Source organism: Gambusia affinis, linkage group LG17 (assembly GCF_019740435.1).
Source record: "Gambusia affinis linkage group LG17, SWU_Gaff_1.0, whole genome shotgun sequence".
In the NCBI taxonomy this organism is placed as follows: Eukaryota; Metazoa; Chordata; class Actinopteri; order Cyprinodontiformes; family Poeciliidae; genus Gambusia; species Gambusia affinis.
The window spans coordinates 13380242-13399177 of record NC_057884.1 but is presented as its reverse complement, the minus strand read 5'-3'; the positions used below and the strand labels follow the sequence as shown (position 1 = coordinate 13399177).

Below are 18936 nucleotides of genomic sequence, written 5' to 3'. Positions count from 1 at the left end.
AAACATTAAATATTTGTCGTTAGAAGGTGAAATACACCTATCACCTTCCACCATTGTCACCCCTTGTAAAGATGTTAATAAAGGCTATAAAATAAATTAATCTTTTGGTGCTCTAGCATAATCTCTTACTTTAAAGAATACTGCTGTTCTCTAACATCTTTTCTTGCTCAGTGTATTAAGAGTGAGCTTCTGAGATTTTTTTTGCTTCTTTTATCATCTTTCTGTGCTTGCATGGTTGCCAGACATAAGGCTGGACTTCTTCCAGCCTTATGTTGCCATACTGCTAATTGTCTTAAACTGTAAAGTTACTGTTTTAATTTTAGTAATTAGACAAGTAGATATTTTCCTGTTGCCATTTTCTCTAAATTTTATTACTGAGATGTCGGTACTGCCATAAAAGAAATGTTTCTTTTAAGGCCGTTTAGACATGACTAAAAATGGTGCTGGATTCATTTGTAGCCTGATGGAAAATTACATTTATTTGTTTTTCTGTTCTGGTATTTCTGATGTTAAATTGATGTGTGTCTTCAGTGTCTACGGCAGATGGGGAAACTGATGTCAGAGTGCTGGGCTCACAACCCGGCTTGTCGCCTCACAGCCCTCCGGGTGAAGAAGACCCTTGCGAAGATGTTAGAGTCCCAAGACATCAAACTGTGACAGAGAATCAGGGAGATGTTTTCTTCTCACCTACAGACTTGTCACTGCCACTGGCACAGACCTCTTAAAATGACCAATCGAAGAAAGGGAAAATAAGAGACTGTGAATGTTTGGATAAAAGACACTGGCATGCAGGATAGGCGATAATGGAGCCAGGAAGAATGTCAAGAAAAAGATTTAGCAGACATCTGTCCTCAGATTGTAAGAGATCAGATTGTGCTTTCTGTGAAAGCGGAGTGTTTGCCCGGCCAAAGACTGTCCGTGTAGGGAGCGGCCCAGCAGGTTCCAGTGAGGATGCTGCTGCTGCAACCTCCTTCCTGAAGCCATACAGCATTATTCTGAACAGTCTTTTGTGCTGTCACAACTTTCCTTTATGTGTTTGAATGATTTTTATTTCCATGAGCTTTGTGAGACTCGTTGCATGGAGAGTTCACGCTCAACATGATGGTAACTTCAGCCTAATAATTCTAAGACAAGTGACCTCATAGTCAAAAAAGTATTGAATATATATATTTTATTTTGTAATTTTGTTCCTTATAATGTATTTTTTAAGTTTATTTTGTTTCAAAATTAAACTAAGATCTTCTGAACTTTCCAAGCCGAGTCTGTCATCTTTGTATCATTTTTAAATTACAGTCAATTTTTACAAAGTTCGTCTGAACCTAACCAAAACATAGAGGTTTCTTTCCAGAACTTCAAAATGTCTTTTAGGTATTTTCCCTAAAGCATTAATTATTTTAAAAAATTTCCACCTACTTTCCTAAAATGTAGCTGAAAATATATTTACTAATTCCTGGAGATGAGCCAGAAATGTCTTGGTGACTTTGACTGAGGTATGTTTTGAATTTGCAAGGTAAGAAAAGGTATGTGGATACAATTTACAATTGTATACAATCTATACAATTATAGATACAATTTGTATTTGTTCTGTTTTGTGCCTTTTGTGGACATCTGGAGACTTGACAAGGTAGGTTTTGAAAATCAGTTGTCTTTTACGTGTTTCTGTTGAAATTTTTGGTTTGGCTAAAATGAAATTAACCAATCAGACATACGCAGCTAGTCTCTTGTCTCCCTTTTAGCACAACTAATTGTGTTCAAAAATCATACTGACTGAGGACAGAGAATGTTTTTGGGTTCCCCGATGCCTGAATGTCCATTTTTTTAAAATTATTTGCCTCATGGTTATCATTGTTTTGTTACTTCTCATCTGCCCTTGGGATATGTCTTTACCGCAGCCTGATTGGTTGCTGTGAATTTAACTGACCACTCAGAAGAGAGTCTGATTTATTGTTTTTTGGTTTTTTTTACCTTGTCTCTGCTTCTTTTAGCTGATGCCTTGGTGTGCTTCCTTTGGTATAAAGCTGTTTATGTAAAAATAAAAAAATAATCAAACTTGCCAGTAAGGTGAGAGTTTCAGTTGTATCCTTTCTAGATTTTACTCTTTTTGTCACAATTTCTGTGCCTCAAGATGATTATTCAATGCCAAATGGTCAGTAACAAGCAAACTGGCCAATCATAAGGCAGACTGATTTGTTGCTGCTCAGCTCTCTTCTAGATGTTGCTTACTTATTCCAATTTCTTTACCACAAGCTGGTTGCTCAATAAAAAAATCCAGCTGATGAACCAGAAGCTGCATCCCAGATGTACTCCGGGTTGGTTATCTCAACGGCGCTCTAGATATCACGCTTTTGAGACACTCACTCCACTTTAAGCTGTTTGTAGTACGAACCCAAACTGACCAATCAGAAAATAAATTATTCTGCCGCATCTCTGTGCATCAAGGTGACTAGGCAAAAAAATATATAACTGGCCAATCAGAAAAGAGATGGACCTGCTGCATAGCAGTTACCCACTAGTTGTCCCTCCTTTAGCCTAATTTCTGTTCCCCAAGCTTGCTATGTTAGCAAATCAAACTGGCCAATCACACACAATAATTTTCTGTCACTTTTCAACTCTAGATTGGCCAGTTGGGTTTGCCGCTGTCCACTCAGTTTGAGACATAAAATCATGAGGGAAATTTCCACTTGGATCTCAAGAAGCAGATCCAAGCAGTGGAGTTACACATTTTTATTTCTGCTTTGCCTGTAATCATACGGTAAGCTACACAAAACTGGATCAACAAAAAAAACCTTTTTCTACAGATACACAAACCTGACTTTCTCAGGAATTTTATTTCATAATGTTACAAAGTTGGGTTTACAAGTACAAAAATGTTTGGCCAAAATTTGTGCCCACAGGATAACAATCTCCTCTGAAACATTGCTCTGCAGTTTCAGAAATTCAAACAAGAATGCTTCATTTATATTGTTGCATATAAATATAATTTATTATCAGTCTTAAAAATTCTTTCTTACACTTTGTACAGTAACTCGACAGATGAAACGCAAGCGAGGAACATCATGAGTGCCAGAAACAAACAGGCTACATTCTCGCTATGCACAACATTAATCATGAAGCTGAAGGACAATCAGGTAATGCAAAGGCTAACCCACTGATAAATGAATAGATTGTTTCAAACGGATGCAGAGTTTGCATAGACAGCTTTACAAAAACATGAACAAATACATTTGAAAAAAAAGAGAGAAAAGAATGAAGAACACTGGAAAAGTCGCAAGTTCTCGCTTCATTAAAGGAATGTCGCATTTATAGCTATGAATAATTAATATGCACATAATCAGCGTCATCATGATACTGATGGCTTCTGTCGTTTAATGTACAAACTTTTAAATCAGTTAAAGTCTTAGCCTTTGTATCAAAGTGCTGAAGAATGTGATTTGACTCCAAACACAAAATAAGACAAGACTTAACTGATTAACTTTCAGGTTAAACTGACCCTCACATCTTATGTCTCCATTTTTTGGTAGAAAGCAGCTGTTTCCAGCCACATTGGTCCTACAAAAATAAAGTTTGATCACAGGATCGAGTTGTGGAAATTCTGATCATAAAGGTCATTAGTGTCATTCTTATTTTGTTCTTCTGCATGGGATATTATGTAGGCTTTCATACCAAATCTAATTTCTAAATAAAAGGGTAGCAAGGGGAGGAACTTTGAAAATCCATAAAAATAATAAAAAATAAGATTAGAAATAACCAAAATGTTGTGAAAAAAAATTACTTACATAATAAAAACTCAACAATAATATATAACACTAAATAATAGCAATTATTATTACAACAAATGTGAAAATGTTCTTTTTCCCTTTGCTTTTCTGACTCTTACTTTCGTGAGTGTCCACCAGGTGGTGCTGTGACACAAAGAAAGAAAATGCAACTAAATTAAAGGATTCTGCAACATACTACCAGGTAGAATGAAATAAAAAAAAAACAAGCACAAATATGTATATTGTTAACTGTATATTGTTAACTGTGTTATCAAGGATTGCAGAATATTGACTTCGATGGCTGAGTGATGCTCTCTCTGAACCTAGTCCTCCTTTGATCCACTGACCTCTTGTCGATAGTTATTTGTATACTGTGAGGGAATCGGCAACAAGATCCATCCAAACAACCGGACAGCTGTTTCCAAGGAAACTAGAGCCAAAAATATCAAACTGTTGCACCAGAGAGAGGAAGGATCAGCCAGAAAAGTGACTGGCAAGGGTTCATGTTTGCTCTCCAGCTTTTTACACCCTTTTGTTGCCAATGTTTAACTGGGTCATGCCTGAGCAGACCTGGCCCTTTCGATACTTCCACCTCTATCAGCGTGCTCTCAGGTAGCTTTTAGAAGCGCGAAAGAGCATTTTCCACTGAGATTTCAAAATCAAAGTCTTGCCTTTAACTCCTCTCTTCCTTACTCCTGTTTTTATCTTCTTCCTCTTCAGATATAAGCAGACGTCAGTGCTCAGTTGCAGCAGGAACGAGGCTGTCGTGGCGACCCATCTCTTCCAGTACCTGGGCCAGGCGGCTGAGGTTGCCATCGGGAAAATGCTGCGCCTCCCACAAGTCCAGGATCACTCCTGTAGGACTAGATTTGGTGGCGAAGTAGTTCAGATACCTAAATGAAAGATTATAGAGAAACAAGGAGGAATGTGTAAGGAAACATGCTGAGAGGTGAATCTAAATGAATATTAGCTGATTCTTTATTGGGTAAATGGTTGGTGAGGTTTTCAAATGTTTCCAGAAAACTTAATATATACAAATGTACTGCTTTTTGATTGATCTGTATAGATTTTAAATATGCCTTTTAAATCTCTCAAAATAATAAAATATAGCTGAGGCGAGGCAAAAACTCAAATTATCAAATTCTCTAATTAAACCCATCAAGCCATTGAGCCACACATACTTCATTTTTAAACTATGTTTTTTCCCAAAAATATATTTGTTATATACTAGTTTGTCAGTTTTACAAATTAGAAAACAGAAGTCCCTCCAAAGAATTATTTAGATTTTTGTTTAAAAAGTTGAAGATAAAATAAGTTTTTTTCTGCTTTGGAAAACATTCAAACTCTTGGAGTTTTTAATTCACTGTTTAATTATTTAATGGTCAAATTATCAAAAGTCAATTGAAGGCTAAATTAATTACTAGTCAGGAACTTGGCTAGCTGATCATTCTTATTTTCTGTGATCTTCATTAACTAAAAAAATCTACAACACTTTTCTTCACCAAAAGACTAAAAATATTCTACAGCTTCTCAAGAAGAGACTTTAGCAACTTCTGCCAGAACAAAGCAGGAACCAACATGAATAGTGGTGTAGATTTTAAGATTTGATACTCTACACAGTTATCAGCAACATGCCAGGGGAAAGACATAAACAAAAAAACCTTCAAATGAATTGTTCTTGTTGAGGCTTGATGACATGGACACATGAATCTCAAGCCAAGAACTTTTGAGACTTTTTTTTGTGACCTTCCTCACCGTCCTCCTCGCTGTTTGCAGCAGAAAGATGAAAACTAGTTTTTAACAAAGCTCCAGTTTTGTTTTTCCTTTTAAAGTTGATGTGAATGTAAAGATGGGTATGTTAAAACAAGTATCTATCTGCTTAGTGATTTACTAAATTGTAGATCGACATGCATCTGTGAATGCCATGTTCTCTAGTCTTTCCCATTTTGAAGAGCAATCAAGAAATCATTCCTTGAAAGATGAATTTAAGGTGTACTGAAGGGGAAGTCTTGAATTACAAGTTAAAGTTGCCACACAGTTTAATAAACTTGGAAAAGTAGAACGTTGAATACAATTATTCCATTGTCAGGATGCTTTCCCCTTTTGATTAAAATGAGATATTATGGTGTGAAGATATTTTAATACTTTTTTAAGACTTTCTTTTTTTTTACATTGATGAAGAGGGCCCTTTATGTCTGAATAAATTAGGTGCTAGTAGCAGATTCTTATTTCCCTCTTGGATATTTTTGGCTCATATAAATAAAAGGTGAGATAAGTAACCATGACTACGATGGATCAATTCACTTTTGCTTTCTGATGCTTATTACCAGTGAAAACTATGAAATCTTACAGGGATTTAATCAAAAACACTTTGAGAAATAAGGTTTAACTTACTTGGCACAATATTTTAGACTTTACATTTATGATTTTGCAAACCTAAAAATTACAAAAGCTCTAGCCAGTGATTGAATTTTTCTAAATTTCAGAAATATCTATAAAATTTTAGGATACCTGTATTCATTCCTCTATTAAATATCTTTGTTACCAATTTTGAAGAACAGCTTCCTTAGCTGCCAAACTTCCCTGCGTTTAACAACAACTTCCCCCTCAATAAGACAAATACATAATCCATAGGAAAACATTATTCAGAGGTCTGACTGCGGCCCATAACAGTCTAATATGCTCATGGTTCTCATCTCATCTTTCACCTCTGATGAATGAATTTGGTAAAACTTTTACATTTTTCCAATTTTTTTTTTCTGAGAAGGGAAGTTTATTTAAGAAAAAATCTAAACAAAACATAAAAATCACTACTAAGATGCATCACTGGTGTGAGCTGTGAGTGAGGAGTTAGTTGAAGTCTCTCGCTAGCGTTCTTCTGCCTTCATGCTGAACTCAGTAAGAGGTCTCGTCAATCTGCAGCTGCTGCTTGTGATAAGGCTGTCCTGCTGAGCTGGGATCTTATAAATGGATTCACACTGTATCTCCATCTCTCTTTCTCTCCCTCTCTCACACACGCTCTCACACGCACGCATACACGGGACTATCAAAGACACACGGGTGACGTTTTGCACTGAAGAGCGTCTCTCTCCATCTTCGTCTCTCTCCGTCTTTGTCGGAGTTCGCTCCAAGTCAATTAATCTCAATTCAGCTGATGTTTATCACAATGAGTCACATCCCAGCAGAACAATCACAATCAAATTAAAAATAGATTAGTTATCTACAATTTGTCTCCATGCAAAGTAGGTCTCTGCTACTTCTGAAAAGGATAATATGGCAGATAAAATTTTACATGAGCAGCTTTTTGAGTTTTATTGGCTGCTGGCGACAGCCTGTTGGGGTCCAACCACAGTTCAAATGTTACGCAACGTCTCGCTCGTCTTCCCACCTGTCAAGATTAAGTTTGTGGGCCAACATCCTCCAGTCGTTGCCTCTGGTCTGCGGTGCATCTAGGCTGCCGCACAGCTTCTGTCGAATGGAGAGCGGGATTCGAAAAGCGTTTGGACCGACCAGTGTGGTGATGTTGCTGGCGGGGTCGAGCAGAGACGTGTCGATGCTCTGGGAGTCCTATAAAGATAGAAAAAATACACTGAAAAAGCTCCAATCACAGGAAATGTATTCTTGCTCCTTGGACTTGTTCACATGTTGTCACTTTATAACATCAAACTTCATTGTAGCTAAATAAGATGTTGCATGACCGAACAAATCAAGTGTAGAATTGGGAAGTGGAAGGAAAATGTTAATTTTCAAGAATGGCCACAGTTTCTCAATTGCCTTTGAATCTGGACTTTGACTGGGCCATTATTAGAAATACATATGTTTTGATCTAAACAACAGCATTGTCTCTCTGACTGTATGTGTAGTGTTGTCCAATAGGAAGGTGAACTTGTGTCCTGCATTTCACTCCATCCATCTTTTCATTAAACCCGGCAATCTTCCTTATCCCTGCTGGAAAAACAAATCCCCATGGACTGATGCTGCCACTACCATGTTTTCGCCATGCAGACAATGGGCTCAGTATAATATAGAACATATCAGATACTCAAACTATAAAAATGTTTTTAGAGTGGGGGAACCTACTTTTGGCATTGTGCTGCCAACTGTTACTGCAGAAAGATTTTATCTAACACATTTCTGTTTTGAAAAATTGTATATTTAACCTTTAGATATAAAGACATACCTCTGAGAGTGTAGTATCCAGCTGAAAAATCTGTCCTTCTCCTTCAACTTGACGCACACATATCTTACAGCTCAGGTCCCCCGTGCTGACTGAGAAGCGCTCCAGAGTAAAGCAGCAGTGGAGGTTCCTCTGTGAACCAGTCCACACTTGCTGGAAGGACAGTTCCTGCAAGAGACACAAAAGGAGAAACTTGGACTGTTTTCAACAGGATCAGTCCTGTCATGAAAATATTTTTAAAATAAAAAAATTCAGCTTGATCTGTTGGACAGAAACTAAAGCAAAAAAAAATAATTTTTCTCCTGATCAGTAAGCACTACCAGTTCATGCTGAAAAGAAAAAAATCTCCAGTTTAACTAAATTTTTTTATTTCAGTATCAGTGAAGTCAAGGGAGGAAGCACTGGGAGCCTAAAAGATGTTTGAAGGGAAACTATTTTCCATGAGATGTTGACACAGGTCTGCCATTCATTTAGACTGCAATAAAGTAAGAAAGGAGACAAAGGAAAGCTGAACAGAGGACAGCAAGGTCAGTCTTTTTTTTATTCTTTCTAACTTTCAACCTTTGTCTGTCATGGACAATGATAGATTTGGTATTTTAGCAAATTTTGAAAATCTCTGATTAGAAGTTAGGATCAACATGCTTGAAGAAAACTACATGATGTCTATTGTTTTAGAAATACTAGAAAGCTGGAAAGCTAAAAGCTAAAGCTAGGCTCCATCATCATTGTGTGTTTGCTTTAAAATGTAAGTAAAACTCTTAAAGGAACTGATATCTCTTGGACACGGAGGGGTGTGACTGACTGCTAGGAGAGTTTCTTAGACTGTGTTCTTAAAGAGAAATCAGACTTGGTTTATTTGACTATATAGAATTGACATTTGAAGATTTGAAAGTATAGTTTGCCAGTCTCAATCCTACCTGATACTTTGCTAGGAGTTTGCTCTTCCATAACGGCTGGGGAACATCATGGATGGAAAGTCTCAGGTTGTGGGTGCTGTCTTTAAAGTTTAGAGTCTTTGGTTCATCCAGCAATTTTCCACCCATTTGCTTCTCCATCTGCAGAACCTCCTGCAAATGCAAACATGCACTGTATTTGCAATGAGACCATCCACAACTTGCAGTGCATCCTGTTTTCAAGGACAGCTTGTAGACATGTCAGTCTTTAAAAAAAAAACCAACAGCCTAGGTCTGTGTTCTTGCAGCTGGATAACTATCACCTCTCATTACCCGTCTCCAAATTTAATAACTGCGTTCAATATCCCCCTCAGCAGAGTAATTTCTCCTTATCTTTCCTCCACATAGGTGCGTCCAGGTATTAAACAGAATTGATGTGATGAGAGAGCAGCAGAGAAGGGGGATAAATGTGGCTTATTGCATTGATGCAGAGGCTACGTCTTTCAAGGAGCCGCACTGTTTCTCAAGTATTGTGACAGGACCATACAAGGCTTTCTCATCTGCTGGCTGTTCCCTCACACGAACAGCTCAGGCAAAATGAAAAAGAAAAATGTGTTATTAATGCTCAAAAACAATCTAATTCTGCCGATACGACCTTCAGCAGACACTAAGAGATTAAATCACTTGCATGTGCAGCTGTGTATGTACCTTGAGTGCATCCTGAGTATCGTCCAGACAGTAAACTCGGATGTGGTACTCCATGGCGGGGCAGGTGACGGGGCCAAAGATGGCTAGCTTGAGGCGCTTGATGGTGGCAGCGCTCTCTTCATCCATCTGGATATAGCACGGCGTGGTGAAGTTTTCCTCTCCTACCACCACCACATCCTGCAGCACAGACAGGTAGACGAAAATAGCAATGAATGTACATGCTAATATGCCAGCATAACGGTACTTTCACTAAAAGGCAAGAATAAAAGCATAAATCGACAAATGTAACAACAGGAGAGAGACCATCTGGGATTAAAGACATGAAATCAGATTGTCAGGACTGCTGACACATCCTCCACCAACAGTGATGCTTTGTTTCGCCTTTCTGAACAAACGCGAACATGATCTGCTCTTTAAGTCACTTCTTTTTTGCTTTTAAAATTCAAAAGACATGACCCTAAAACGAACGTTACGACGGTGTTTGAACGCACCACAAACCAGTCTTGTAAAAACCAGGACAACTCCTCATCCCTGGGACTGAAAAAACCAGACAGGGAGACAGAGGGGTGGAGTACAGGATGCTGCTGTCCCTAAAACCTATCTGAAAATGGGCGAAATCTGAAAATATGTAGCAGCATGCAAAAGAATGCAAAGACTACCTGTTACTCAGCTGTGTCCAACATTCAAAAATACAGATAAGGTAGAAGATTGTTGTGTTGAAAATTAGTCCTAAAAAATTTACTTGGTCAAAGGAGATTAAATTATGTCAATAGTGTTATGTTTTATGTCTTACAACTCTAAGTGCAGGAATCTTGATTTTGTCTAAGGATCACAGTACAAATGCACATCAAATACATTTTTTAAAATTTTCTGTTTTTATTGGCCATGAGCCAAAGTAGGAGAGTTTCTCTGAACAAATTTTGTCTTACACTCACCAAATCACCCATGATTTGATGTGTGTATGTGATAATTTGTTCTTTTCCTGGGTGGGAGGTGACTGAACACCTAGTTCATCTAGGGGAGACCAAGTCCCATCTTCCGAAGCTTTTGCCCTCCCTTTTCCAACACACCAGAAGCAAATGGCTGAATTCCTCATCAGTATATAACCAGCCATTAACTTGATTAATAGCATACTTAAAGAACTTCAAACTATGACACAAGTTACATATTTAACATACCTGCCGTTCGGCAGGAAACAACCATCTAACTTCGCAGCGTTTTGGATTTATTCTTGTTTACCATCATGCTTTGTAACTGCTCAGTAAATTTAAATGAATTTTAATGCAAAAGACACAATTAAGGCTCTGACCTTTAAAAAAAGTTGCGTCCTTTTGCAATATTAATGTGTGTGTTTTCGCGTGTGACTTCCTCTGACACTCACTCATTATGTACGCCAGATAATGGAACATGTAGTATTCAGGCCATCTCAAGCTGACCCCTTTAATGGCGCCATCGCCTGGACATATTTCTCTTTCATTAGGACCGTCCTGTCTGAGGCGACTCATGCCTCCCTCCATCTTCCCATCCTGTCTTCTCTCTCTCCGCTGGCTCTCCTGATCTGGATCTTTGAGTCACTCGCTCTCTTTCTCAGTGTAACAAACACTCCTGCCTGCAGCACCCTGGTATTAATTCAACCCATTATAGGAGACAGAAAAGGAATTACAGCATTTTATTGTAAGCTGTGCCATTTAACAGCAGTATTATGGCTGATCATTAGACTCTTTAACTGCCCCTATGGGATGCACCGGGGGCTTTGCTATTGGGGGATAATGAGGACACGCAGCAGACAAAGTCAGCTTGTACTTTGTTTATACAGTATGTGCACAAACAAACGCAGTTGAGTGAGCAAGCACGGCTTTAATTTTTTTCCCAGGATTTTTTTTTTTATTTAAAAAATTTATGAAGCAGAAAGTCACAAAATATTCCTCACTTTACGATCTGTGATCATCAACATGCCTTTGGAGAGACACTGCGTGTATCTGTAAGGGCCAGATTTGGTAATTACCTATTTAGCGACGCTCATCTCCTGTGTTCCTAAAGACGGATCCAAAAGTATGTTTTCACAGTCGCCCACATAGCACGGACTTTTGGGCGCAAGTATGCTGAGCTTTATCAGCCGGTCAAACTGTTCAAACGGTTTTTTTTATTATTTTAAAATGATTAGCTGTACTGTTTTATTTTGACTACAAAAGAAAACAGTACCTCTGCACATGAAGAGGTTTAACAAAACTAAGAATGCTTAAGTCATTATTTAGTAACCCACTGAAAGAGCATCATGTTGGATACAGAAGATGAATTTGAAACTGCTGCTTTGCCCATTTTGATTCTTATATCAATTTAGACAAACAGCTTCCACATGCTGAAATCATGCAGATTTCAGCATGTGGAAGCTGTTTGTCCAAAAATTTTCTCTTGACTAGAAAACAAATAAATAAATAAAAGATTGTAATGTTGTCTAAATTATGTATTTACAGTTTAAACTACTAAACTATTGTGAGTAGGTTCACATTTGTCTAGACCTTTCAGTGATAAGGATGGAAGTACAGTTTATACTAATGACCTTTTATGAGTGATTAGATTATTTTAATGCAGACATAAGAAAAATGAGTGCATCGTAATTTCAAGGACTGTATTAAGTTTATAAAGTCATATTCAGAAAATTAGAATATGGCTTCTGATGATGCTCATTTGTCAGATTAAAATGAAGTGGAACTCTGGTATTCACAGGGGGTTTTATTACACATTATACATGTTTTTATTAGCTGTAGCCAAAAAAAATCATCATAATTAACCTAAAGTCTTACAACAAAAAACTGTATGTAATTAATAAATATGGGTTTCACTTAGTGATTTGGGTTTAATAATCTTAAATCAAACTAAATTAATTTTTCAGTAATATTCTAACACAAAATGGGAATCAAGCTGTGTTGGAAGATTGCACCGCAAGATTTTCGGTGCTGTTGCAGGTGGTAAGTGAAGAACTACAAATGTTTAACTTTAGAAATAGGAATACTATCTTAAATAGTGGTGATGGTTCAGATCAGCACAAGCATGAGGAGTTTTAAACAACCAGTTGATGGCATGACCTGAGCATAGGAGCGAGGGTTGTGTAGTTCAAACTGATTTATTTATGCAGAATGATGAGAGGCTTGTGTCTTCTGAAGCATGCCATTGTGGAGTAATGCCAGACCCTGGAACTCTATTTTATGGCACTCCAATCCTATAACAACATGGCTCTTGGAGTACAGGATGTTTCACATTCGTTCAGCTTGAAGAACTCATTAATACGCCTGAGAAAGTGTGCAGGCATTTGGTGTTCTGCAGTCAGAGGAACTGATTCGAGTATGAGGGCTGTAAGAAGAAGTAGAACTACTTCTAAAATGTGATGGGTAAATATTTATAATTAGGAGGAGGAATGATAAGACCAAGCACAATATTTTCAATTTCTTACTGTTCTCTTTTTTTGTAAAGCTGTAACTTCAATATGCGGGAGATGTGTTTTTTTTTTGTTTTGTTTTTTTCCATTATTGTCTTTTGTTTGTCCATAAACAAGGTGGTAATATGTAAATGAAAACTGTTTTCAGGCAACAAATTTTGAATTTCAAAAGCCAGCCAGTAAAGATTTCTTCACAGTAATGTAGCCCACCTTTTGATTAAAGAATCATAATAAAGAGGGAAACAAGCCTAACCCAGATGCATAGAAGGGACAAAATATTTATCTTTAAGCATCTATTGTGATCTGACTTGATCATTTGGGGTCTAAGCGAAAAGGTTTCGAATAACTCAGTGCACAGAAGCACATGTATTGAAGAAAGCCGTAATAAAGGAATTGGTAAAGAGCAGTTTTACTTTCAGAGACCAGAGGCTTACTTACTCTTTCAGCACTTGATTAGAACCAAGCTTGAAACTAAACTTTTATCTGCTGTTCAAAGGAATAGCGTCTTTCTCCTTTGTTCTTTACTCAATACACAGCTAAACTTTCAGCAAGCCACATGCATCTTGAAAAATGCCTTGAGTAAATAGATTTTTAAATCGGATGTTTAACTTGAAAGGGAGCCATCCTAATGCCTTACATGAATGTATATTTTAGAACCGACTCCGGCCACAGGTCTTAGCTTCCACCGTGGCAGAGGATTCTCTGGGTTTTTCTGTGAGTCTGAAATCTCACCTCCCACTGGTTCTGCGGGGACTGGCTCTTGAGCTGGATCAGCCAGTCCTGCTGGCCGTCACACACGGCACAGTGGTGCATGGTGATGATGACGGGCCGTGTCAGCAGGGCCCCAGGAGGCCCACAGCTCACTATAGGGCTCAGCACTGTTTGACCATCTTCCACAGAAGGCCTGAAGGTTTTATTTAGAGAGAGAAAAAATAAAAAGGAACATACACATGCTGTTCAGTGACAGTGTTGACAGCAGTCTGTGTGAGAGTGTGATAGAGGACGGAGGTAAACACAGCTCTCAGGGCATTGAGCAGAAATCCGTACCTCAGGTTGTCCTTCCTCTGAACGGTCACGTACATCTCATAGACTCTGCCTTGAGGAATGGCCCCCGCTGGTATGAGCAGACTCACCCCTAACGAACAAATAGACAGGAAACAAGCATGCAACCAAAACTTTGACTTGTGTGGCACCCCAGTGTAGTATGCATCTTATATTTATGGTACTTTTTATGTCTGTCCTGCTTAACTGGAACTGCAAATCTCACATATGCATGCATCAAAAGGATAAAAAAAATAAAAAAAATATTTGTTTTTGGAAAATTGTTTTGGAAACTATCACATCTTTCTTCTGGACTCTGTGCCATAGTGATAATATGTATTCTCTCATAAAACTCATATTTTATTGCCTTTCTCATGATATTGGAAATGCTGCCGGATTTCACTCCTACAATCAATGATCTCCCTTCTCCTTACATCTTTCCTATATAGCTACAGCTATCATAATTTGCATATTTCCATCTGAGATTGATTTGAAATGATGTCTTGTCTCATGGGGTTTCTTTTTGGGAACAAATCCATCAAATTTCCTCATGCATACACACAATCTAGACTTTTCCCTCTCAGGAGGGAAGGGTATTAAGATTGAGCACTGATTTCCATTGTAATTGAAGTAAACTTCTCAAAAAGGTGACAGACAGGTTTTCCCTTCAATCACGGATCTGCCTCACAGGAAAGCTGCGACGTATTTTAAGATGCAGGAACAGCCACACAGGAAGTGTCACCAAATATTTCATTACTCTGACACACAAACATATCGAATATCAAATGCCCTTTCTGCCCCATACCGCCTGTGTAACACAATAAGGTGAAAATATTTTTCAGGTATCATAAAGAAAATGAAAAAAAAAAACAAAAAAAAAAAACTTGAGAAATGTGAGAAGTCTGTGCATCCTTTAATGTCAGAGCTAGTTTGTCTATGCTTGTCAACACGCATCTGTGGTGTGATCCATACAGCCTGCACATGTTTGAAGTGAAGACAGCATGGCTAATGTAAGCTGCCTCAAACTAGAACACCTCGACTTTGGCGCTTCTGGTGGAGGCACCTCAGGTATCCATCAACTCTTGTCATACTGCGCGCAGTCAGCTGCCTGATAAGTTGCATATGGCTAAGTGTATCACTTCAAAGTCACATCTGTTTTGTATGTTTTATGTAGTGGTGGTATAACAGGCAGCTAAGGCCTGTAAGTAGAACAACACGCCTACTGTACCCAGAGTTTGCATTACACAGAAAACTGAAAGTATGTGTTTGTGTTGAAAACTACATGAGCATTGTGGATGATTGGGTTTTAGCAGTCAAAAAAAAGGTTTGTATTTGATTAGATTAATATATTAGTAAAAATCTTATGGAGAACATAAGAATATGTATATTTCTAGGTCTTGATATTTGCATTGTCTTTTGATTTAAAACATTATTGACATGCTTTATAAAAAAGATTTCAGAGCATGAACTATGAAAAACATAAAATAAATCCATATTTTATTACACTTGCTTTATGTCATGGACACAAGCGGCTGATATGAGCTCACTCTGTAGGGCAGCTGGACAGCCTGAGACAATGGGTGAGAAGTAGAGGGGAGCTCAAAGTAGAGCTGCTGATGTTTTTTCACTCCTTTATAATCCTCCTTATTGTATAATGAACAAATAGATAAAGTAAGACTCTCTTCCAACCTTGTCTGTAACTGTTCTGGTTATTTTGAACATTTTTTTGCTTTGACTATAGGTGTTGACAAGTCTTTTTTATATAAATTATACATATATATTTTTTTCTTATCGTGGAATTATTCCCTGATGTAGAAATGTAGAGAATATTTCTACTGAATATCAAATCAATACACAGATATGGTAACAGGTCTGCATCTTGCTGTTCTACCTGAGTTGGGCACAATCAGCTGCCCCCCCTGCGAACTGAAGGAGCCCAGAGCGGTGCAGGAAGGATCCCTGGTGCGCAGCAGCGTCTGTGTCTGCATGCGCCGGCCCATCGTGCTGTCGCTGTTGTCCAGCAGGCAGTGGGGAAGCTTTGGGGACAGCTTGGAGGACAGCTCCCCTCCCAGGTCATCCTGAGGGGTCACCAGACCCGAGGAGTTGTACACCTTAATCTTCAGGTTGGGCAGTGGATCCAGCAGGGGGGAGTTGGTCATGGGGATTTTGTCGGCCACATCATGGAGGGCGTAAACCGGGCCGCGGTACATGGCGGCCGCTGAGGTCAAGTCAGGGGGTGCTGTTAAGAGATCAGCTGTGGGAGAAAATAAAAAAGGCAAAGTAAATCCAATTTTTGTAATTTTGGGGAAAAACACACAAAACTGAACTCAGAACATCTGCTTTGCTTTTCTCTGCTGTTTTTCACTCATTAAGGAAGTCTGTTTCAGTGGTAACAAACATTACTCAGTCTGAGAAGTTCTAGGTGCAGCTGTTATTCATGAAGAACAGATGGCATCACAAGAACTGAGTTTACCCTGTAGGTAGCCTGCAAAGTTAAGCTCCTTTACTGCCTACACACCCACTTTGCTTTCATGCCACAGGATACTTTATATCACACATATGCCATGGAAGGTAATAAAATTAGGGGTGATTATTTGTTGTTTATGAAACGTCAGAAACTGTGGTGATTACACTGTGAATTAAAGGGAGAGAGAGGAGAGGAGATTGCAGGTACAGGTAGAGGAAAAACAGACAAACAGATACAAGAAAAATAAAATATTTCTTGGTTATCCATGTTTAAAAATACCAATATTAAGTGCTACAAATTAAATCAGAAAAATGAAAGCCAACAGCTATCACATTAGGATTTCCACAAATCCGTTGAAATGAAACATTTGATGCCTGCGTTAACGTTTATTTCCCATCAAATTAAAATAAAAAGTGATAATGCGATAAGACACTAAACAGAAATGTTGATCAGCTGAACTGAAAATCCTATAGCCAACTTGTCTTAACATGTTTCTTTACCATTATTCAGTCTCATTAATGTTACTTCTGTGTCATGTGACAATTGATTACACAGTGAAACATGTAGTAGTAAAAATCTGCTGTATGATACAGATTTTACTACTAATTACAGCTTGAAGACTTACAAATGTTCTTTCTGTTTATACTCATATTAATTGATGATGAAACACTTTAAATAATAATTTCTCAAAACATTGATTTTGTATGTGTTAAGGCCACCTCTGGGACATCTCTTAGTATGTTTCTCCCTTACAGAAACAATAGTAGGCATGAGGTCTTTCATTTTTCACCTTAAAATGAAAGTTAGTTTTTAAAATTTACTTAAGCTGTTGTGAAAAATACTTTAGCATGATTTCATTATGGAAGAGAAAACTTGAAAACCTCATAATGCTTTTTAAAACCTTTTTTCATTGTCTCCAGTCATTACCGGTATTGTTATGCTTTACCTTTAAGTCCAGTTTAAGTGCTGATGACTCACTTCAGATCAACACTGTGGCACGGAGGCAGCTCCAAATATGCTTTAATGATAGGTCCTGGTTTAACCTTCCGTCACATATTTACATCATCATAGAATGTCATTCACATAAACAGTCTTCACAATCAACTGTAGTCCAAAGAGCACATCTACATTCAAATGATTAATGTAAGCCACTCCAGATGTCTCTCAAAGCATTTAGACCGGCGGTTTTCAAAGTGTGAGGCGCGCCTCCCCTGGGGGGCGCCAGAGCACTTTAGGGGAGGCGCGGTGCGAGGGAAAAAATAAACCGGAAAAGCTATCTGCTTGCTGTCTACTGATGTGAGAGAAACGTCTTTTACGCTGAACTCAACTCTGTGGATTTAGGAAAAAGTTGGTACTGTTGCGCGTGTGGAGGCGGGATCAGTGGAAATGTTTCCCCCCTTAGAGGATGTTTTGGCCAGTGGCTGTCATGAAGAACTGATGGACCACTTTTCAGTAACCAGTAATCTAACGCATTGCTATTTCAAATCCAGTAGTCAGACTACAGTTACTTATCAAAATCATATGCCATGGAAGGTTACTGCGTTACTTATCTTCTTTAGTTATTTAATCGTATTTCCTCTACTCGAAACTTGTGGTGACCGGCGTCTCTATCGACAGAAATGTAAACAATGGAGGGAGATCGCATTTTGTTGGTGGAAAAACTGGAACTATTTTGAGTTTCTTTCTTGGTTATCCATTATTATACGGCTTTGGGCTTCAAATTTTTTAAATCGTTTGAAAATTTAACGATTTGCTGGTTGCGCCTTTTGGGCTCGTTTTTGAGCGTGAAGTTACTCATTTGGGCTTGGAAATAATCAGAGACTCATAATAAATCCCAGAATTTGTCCGTCATTAAGGTAGTTTTAGTCAGTCTCTCTGTCCATCATTTCCCGGATGATCGGATCAGCTGTGTCTTTGTTGATGTCAAGTTAATATATTTACCTCTGATTCAGTCGTCGAGTTTACTTCTGTATCATGTGAAAACTGCAAACAGTGAGACCAATATGAACAGCGCAATAAACGTGAAAACAGCCACGAATGAACGTGTCCGTAGTTGGCAATAGTTATAATGGCAACTTAACATCATTATAATTATTAATATTAAGATAAGTGTCACAAATCTGTGCAGCCATCTGAGCTGTGGAGCTGCAGGAGGAGCTCTGTGCTGTGACACCAAACGCAGGGCCGTAACGCAGAATCTGGAGGCTGGGGAGGGGGTTTAAAATCCGTCTTAGAGTTTTCCAGACAACAGTGGACCACACAAATTACTCACGTTTTTTATTTTTTGTACTGTTTTTTTGTACAATCTCCTCTTCAGTTCAACCTTATCAGTGGAGACACATTGTTGATGTTACCATTATAAAATAGCTTACAATTAAGTATTAGCAAAGATCAATGTGATTTTCACAGGAGGTGGAGCGTTGTTGTTAGCAGCTGCTGAAAGTAAATAAACAGTT

The 18936-nt window shown here is 38.2% G+C and overlaps 2 protein-coding genes across 7 annotated transcripts in view; one reads left to right on the top strand and one right to left on the bottom strand.

Moving 5' to 3' along the window:
- Positions 1-2057, top strand: part of bmpr1bb (bone morphogenetic protein receptor, type IBb) — a 48473-nt gene extending 46416 nt beyond the window's left edge. For 2 of the 4 annotated variants that reach the window (XM_044096288.1, XM_044096286.1), the window contains one exon: positions 532-1250. In XM_044096288.1, coding sequence (XP_043952223.1) covers positions 532-657 — 126 coding nt within the window. In that variant the 3' untranslated portion in view covers positions 658-1250. Of the gene's footprint in view, positions 1-531 lie in introns of all 4 variants that reach the window. The other 2 variants (XM_044096287.1, XM_044096285.1) reach the window with 2 other exon arrangements.
- Positions 2058-2735: 678 nt separating this feature from the next.
- unc5cb (unc-5 netrin receptor Cb) overlaps positions 2736-18936 on the bottom strand; it is a 144453-nt gene continuing 128252 nt past the window's right edge. For all 3 annotated transcript variants that reach the window (XM_044096282.1, XM_044096283.1, XM_044096284.1), the window contains 8 exons: positions 15905-16267; positions 14020-14107; positions 13705-13876; positions 9537-9713; positions 8853-9002; positions 7939-8103; positions 7147-7325; positions 2736-4651 (listed from right to left, as the gene is read on the bottom strand). In XM_044096282.1, the coding sequence (XP_043952217.1) occupies positions 4492-4651; positions 7147-7325; positions 7939-8103; positions 8853-9002; positions 9537-9713; positions 13705-13876; positions 14020-14107; positions 15905-16267 (1454 nt within the window). In that variant the 3' untranslated portion in view covers positions 2736-4491. The remainder of the gene's footprint in view (positions 4652-7146; positions 7326-7938; positions 8104-8852; positions 9003-9536; positions 9714-13704; positions 13877-14019; positions 14108-15904; positions 16268-18936) is intronic.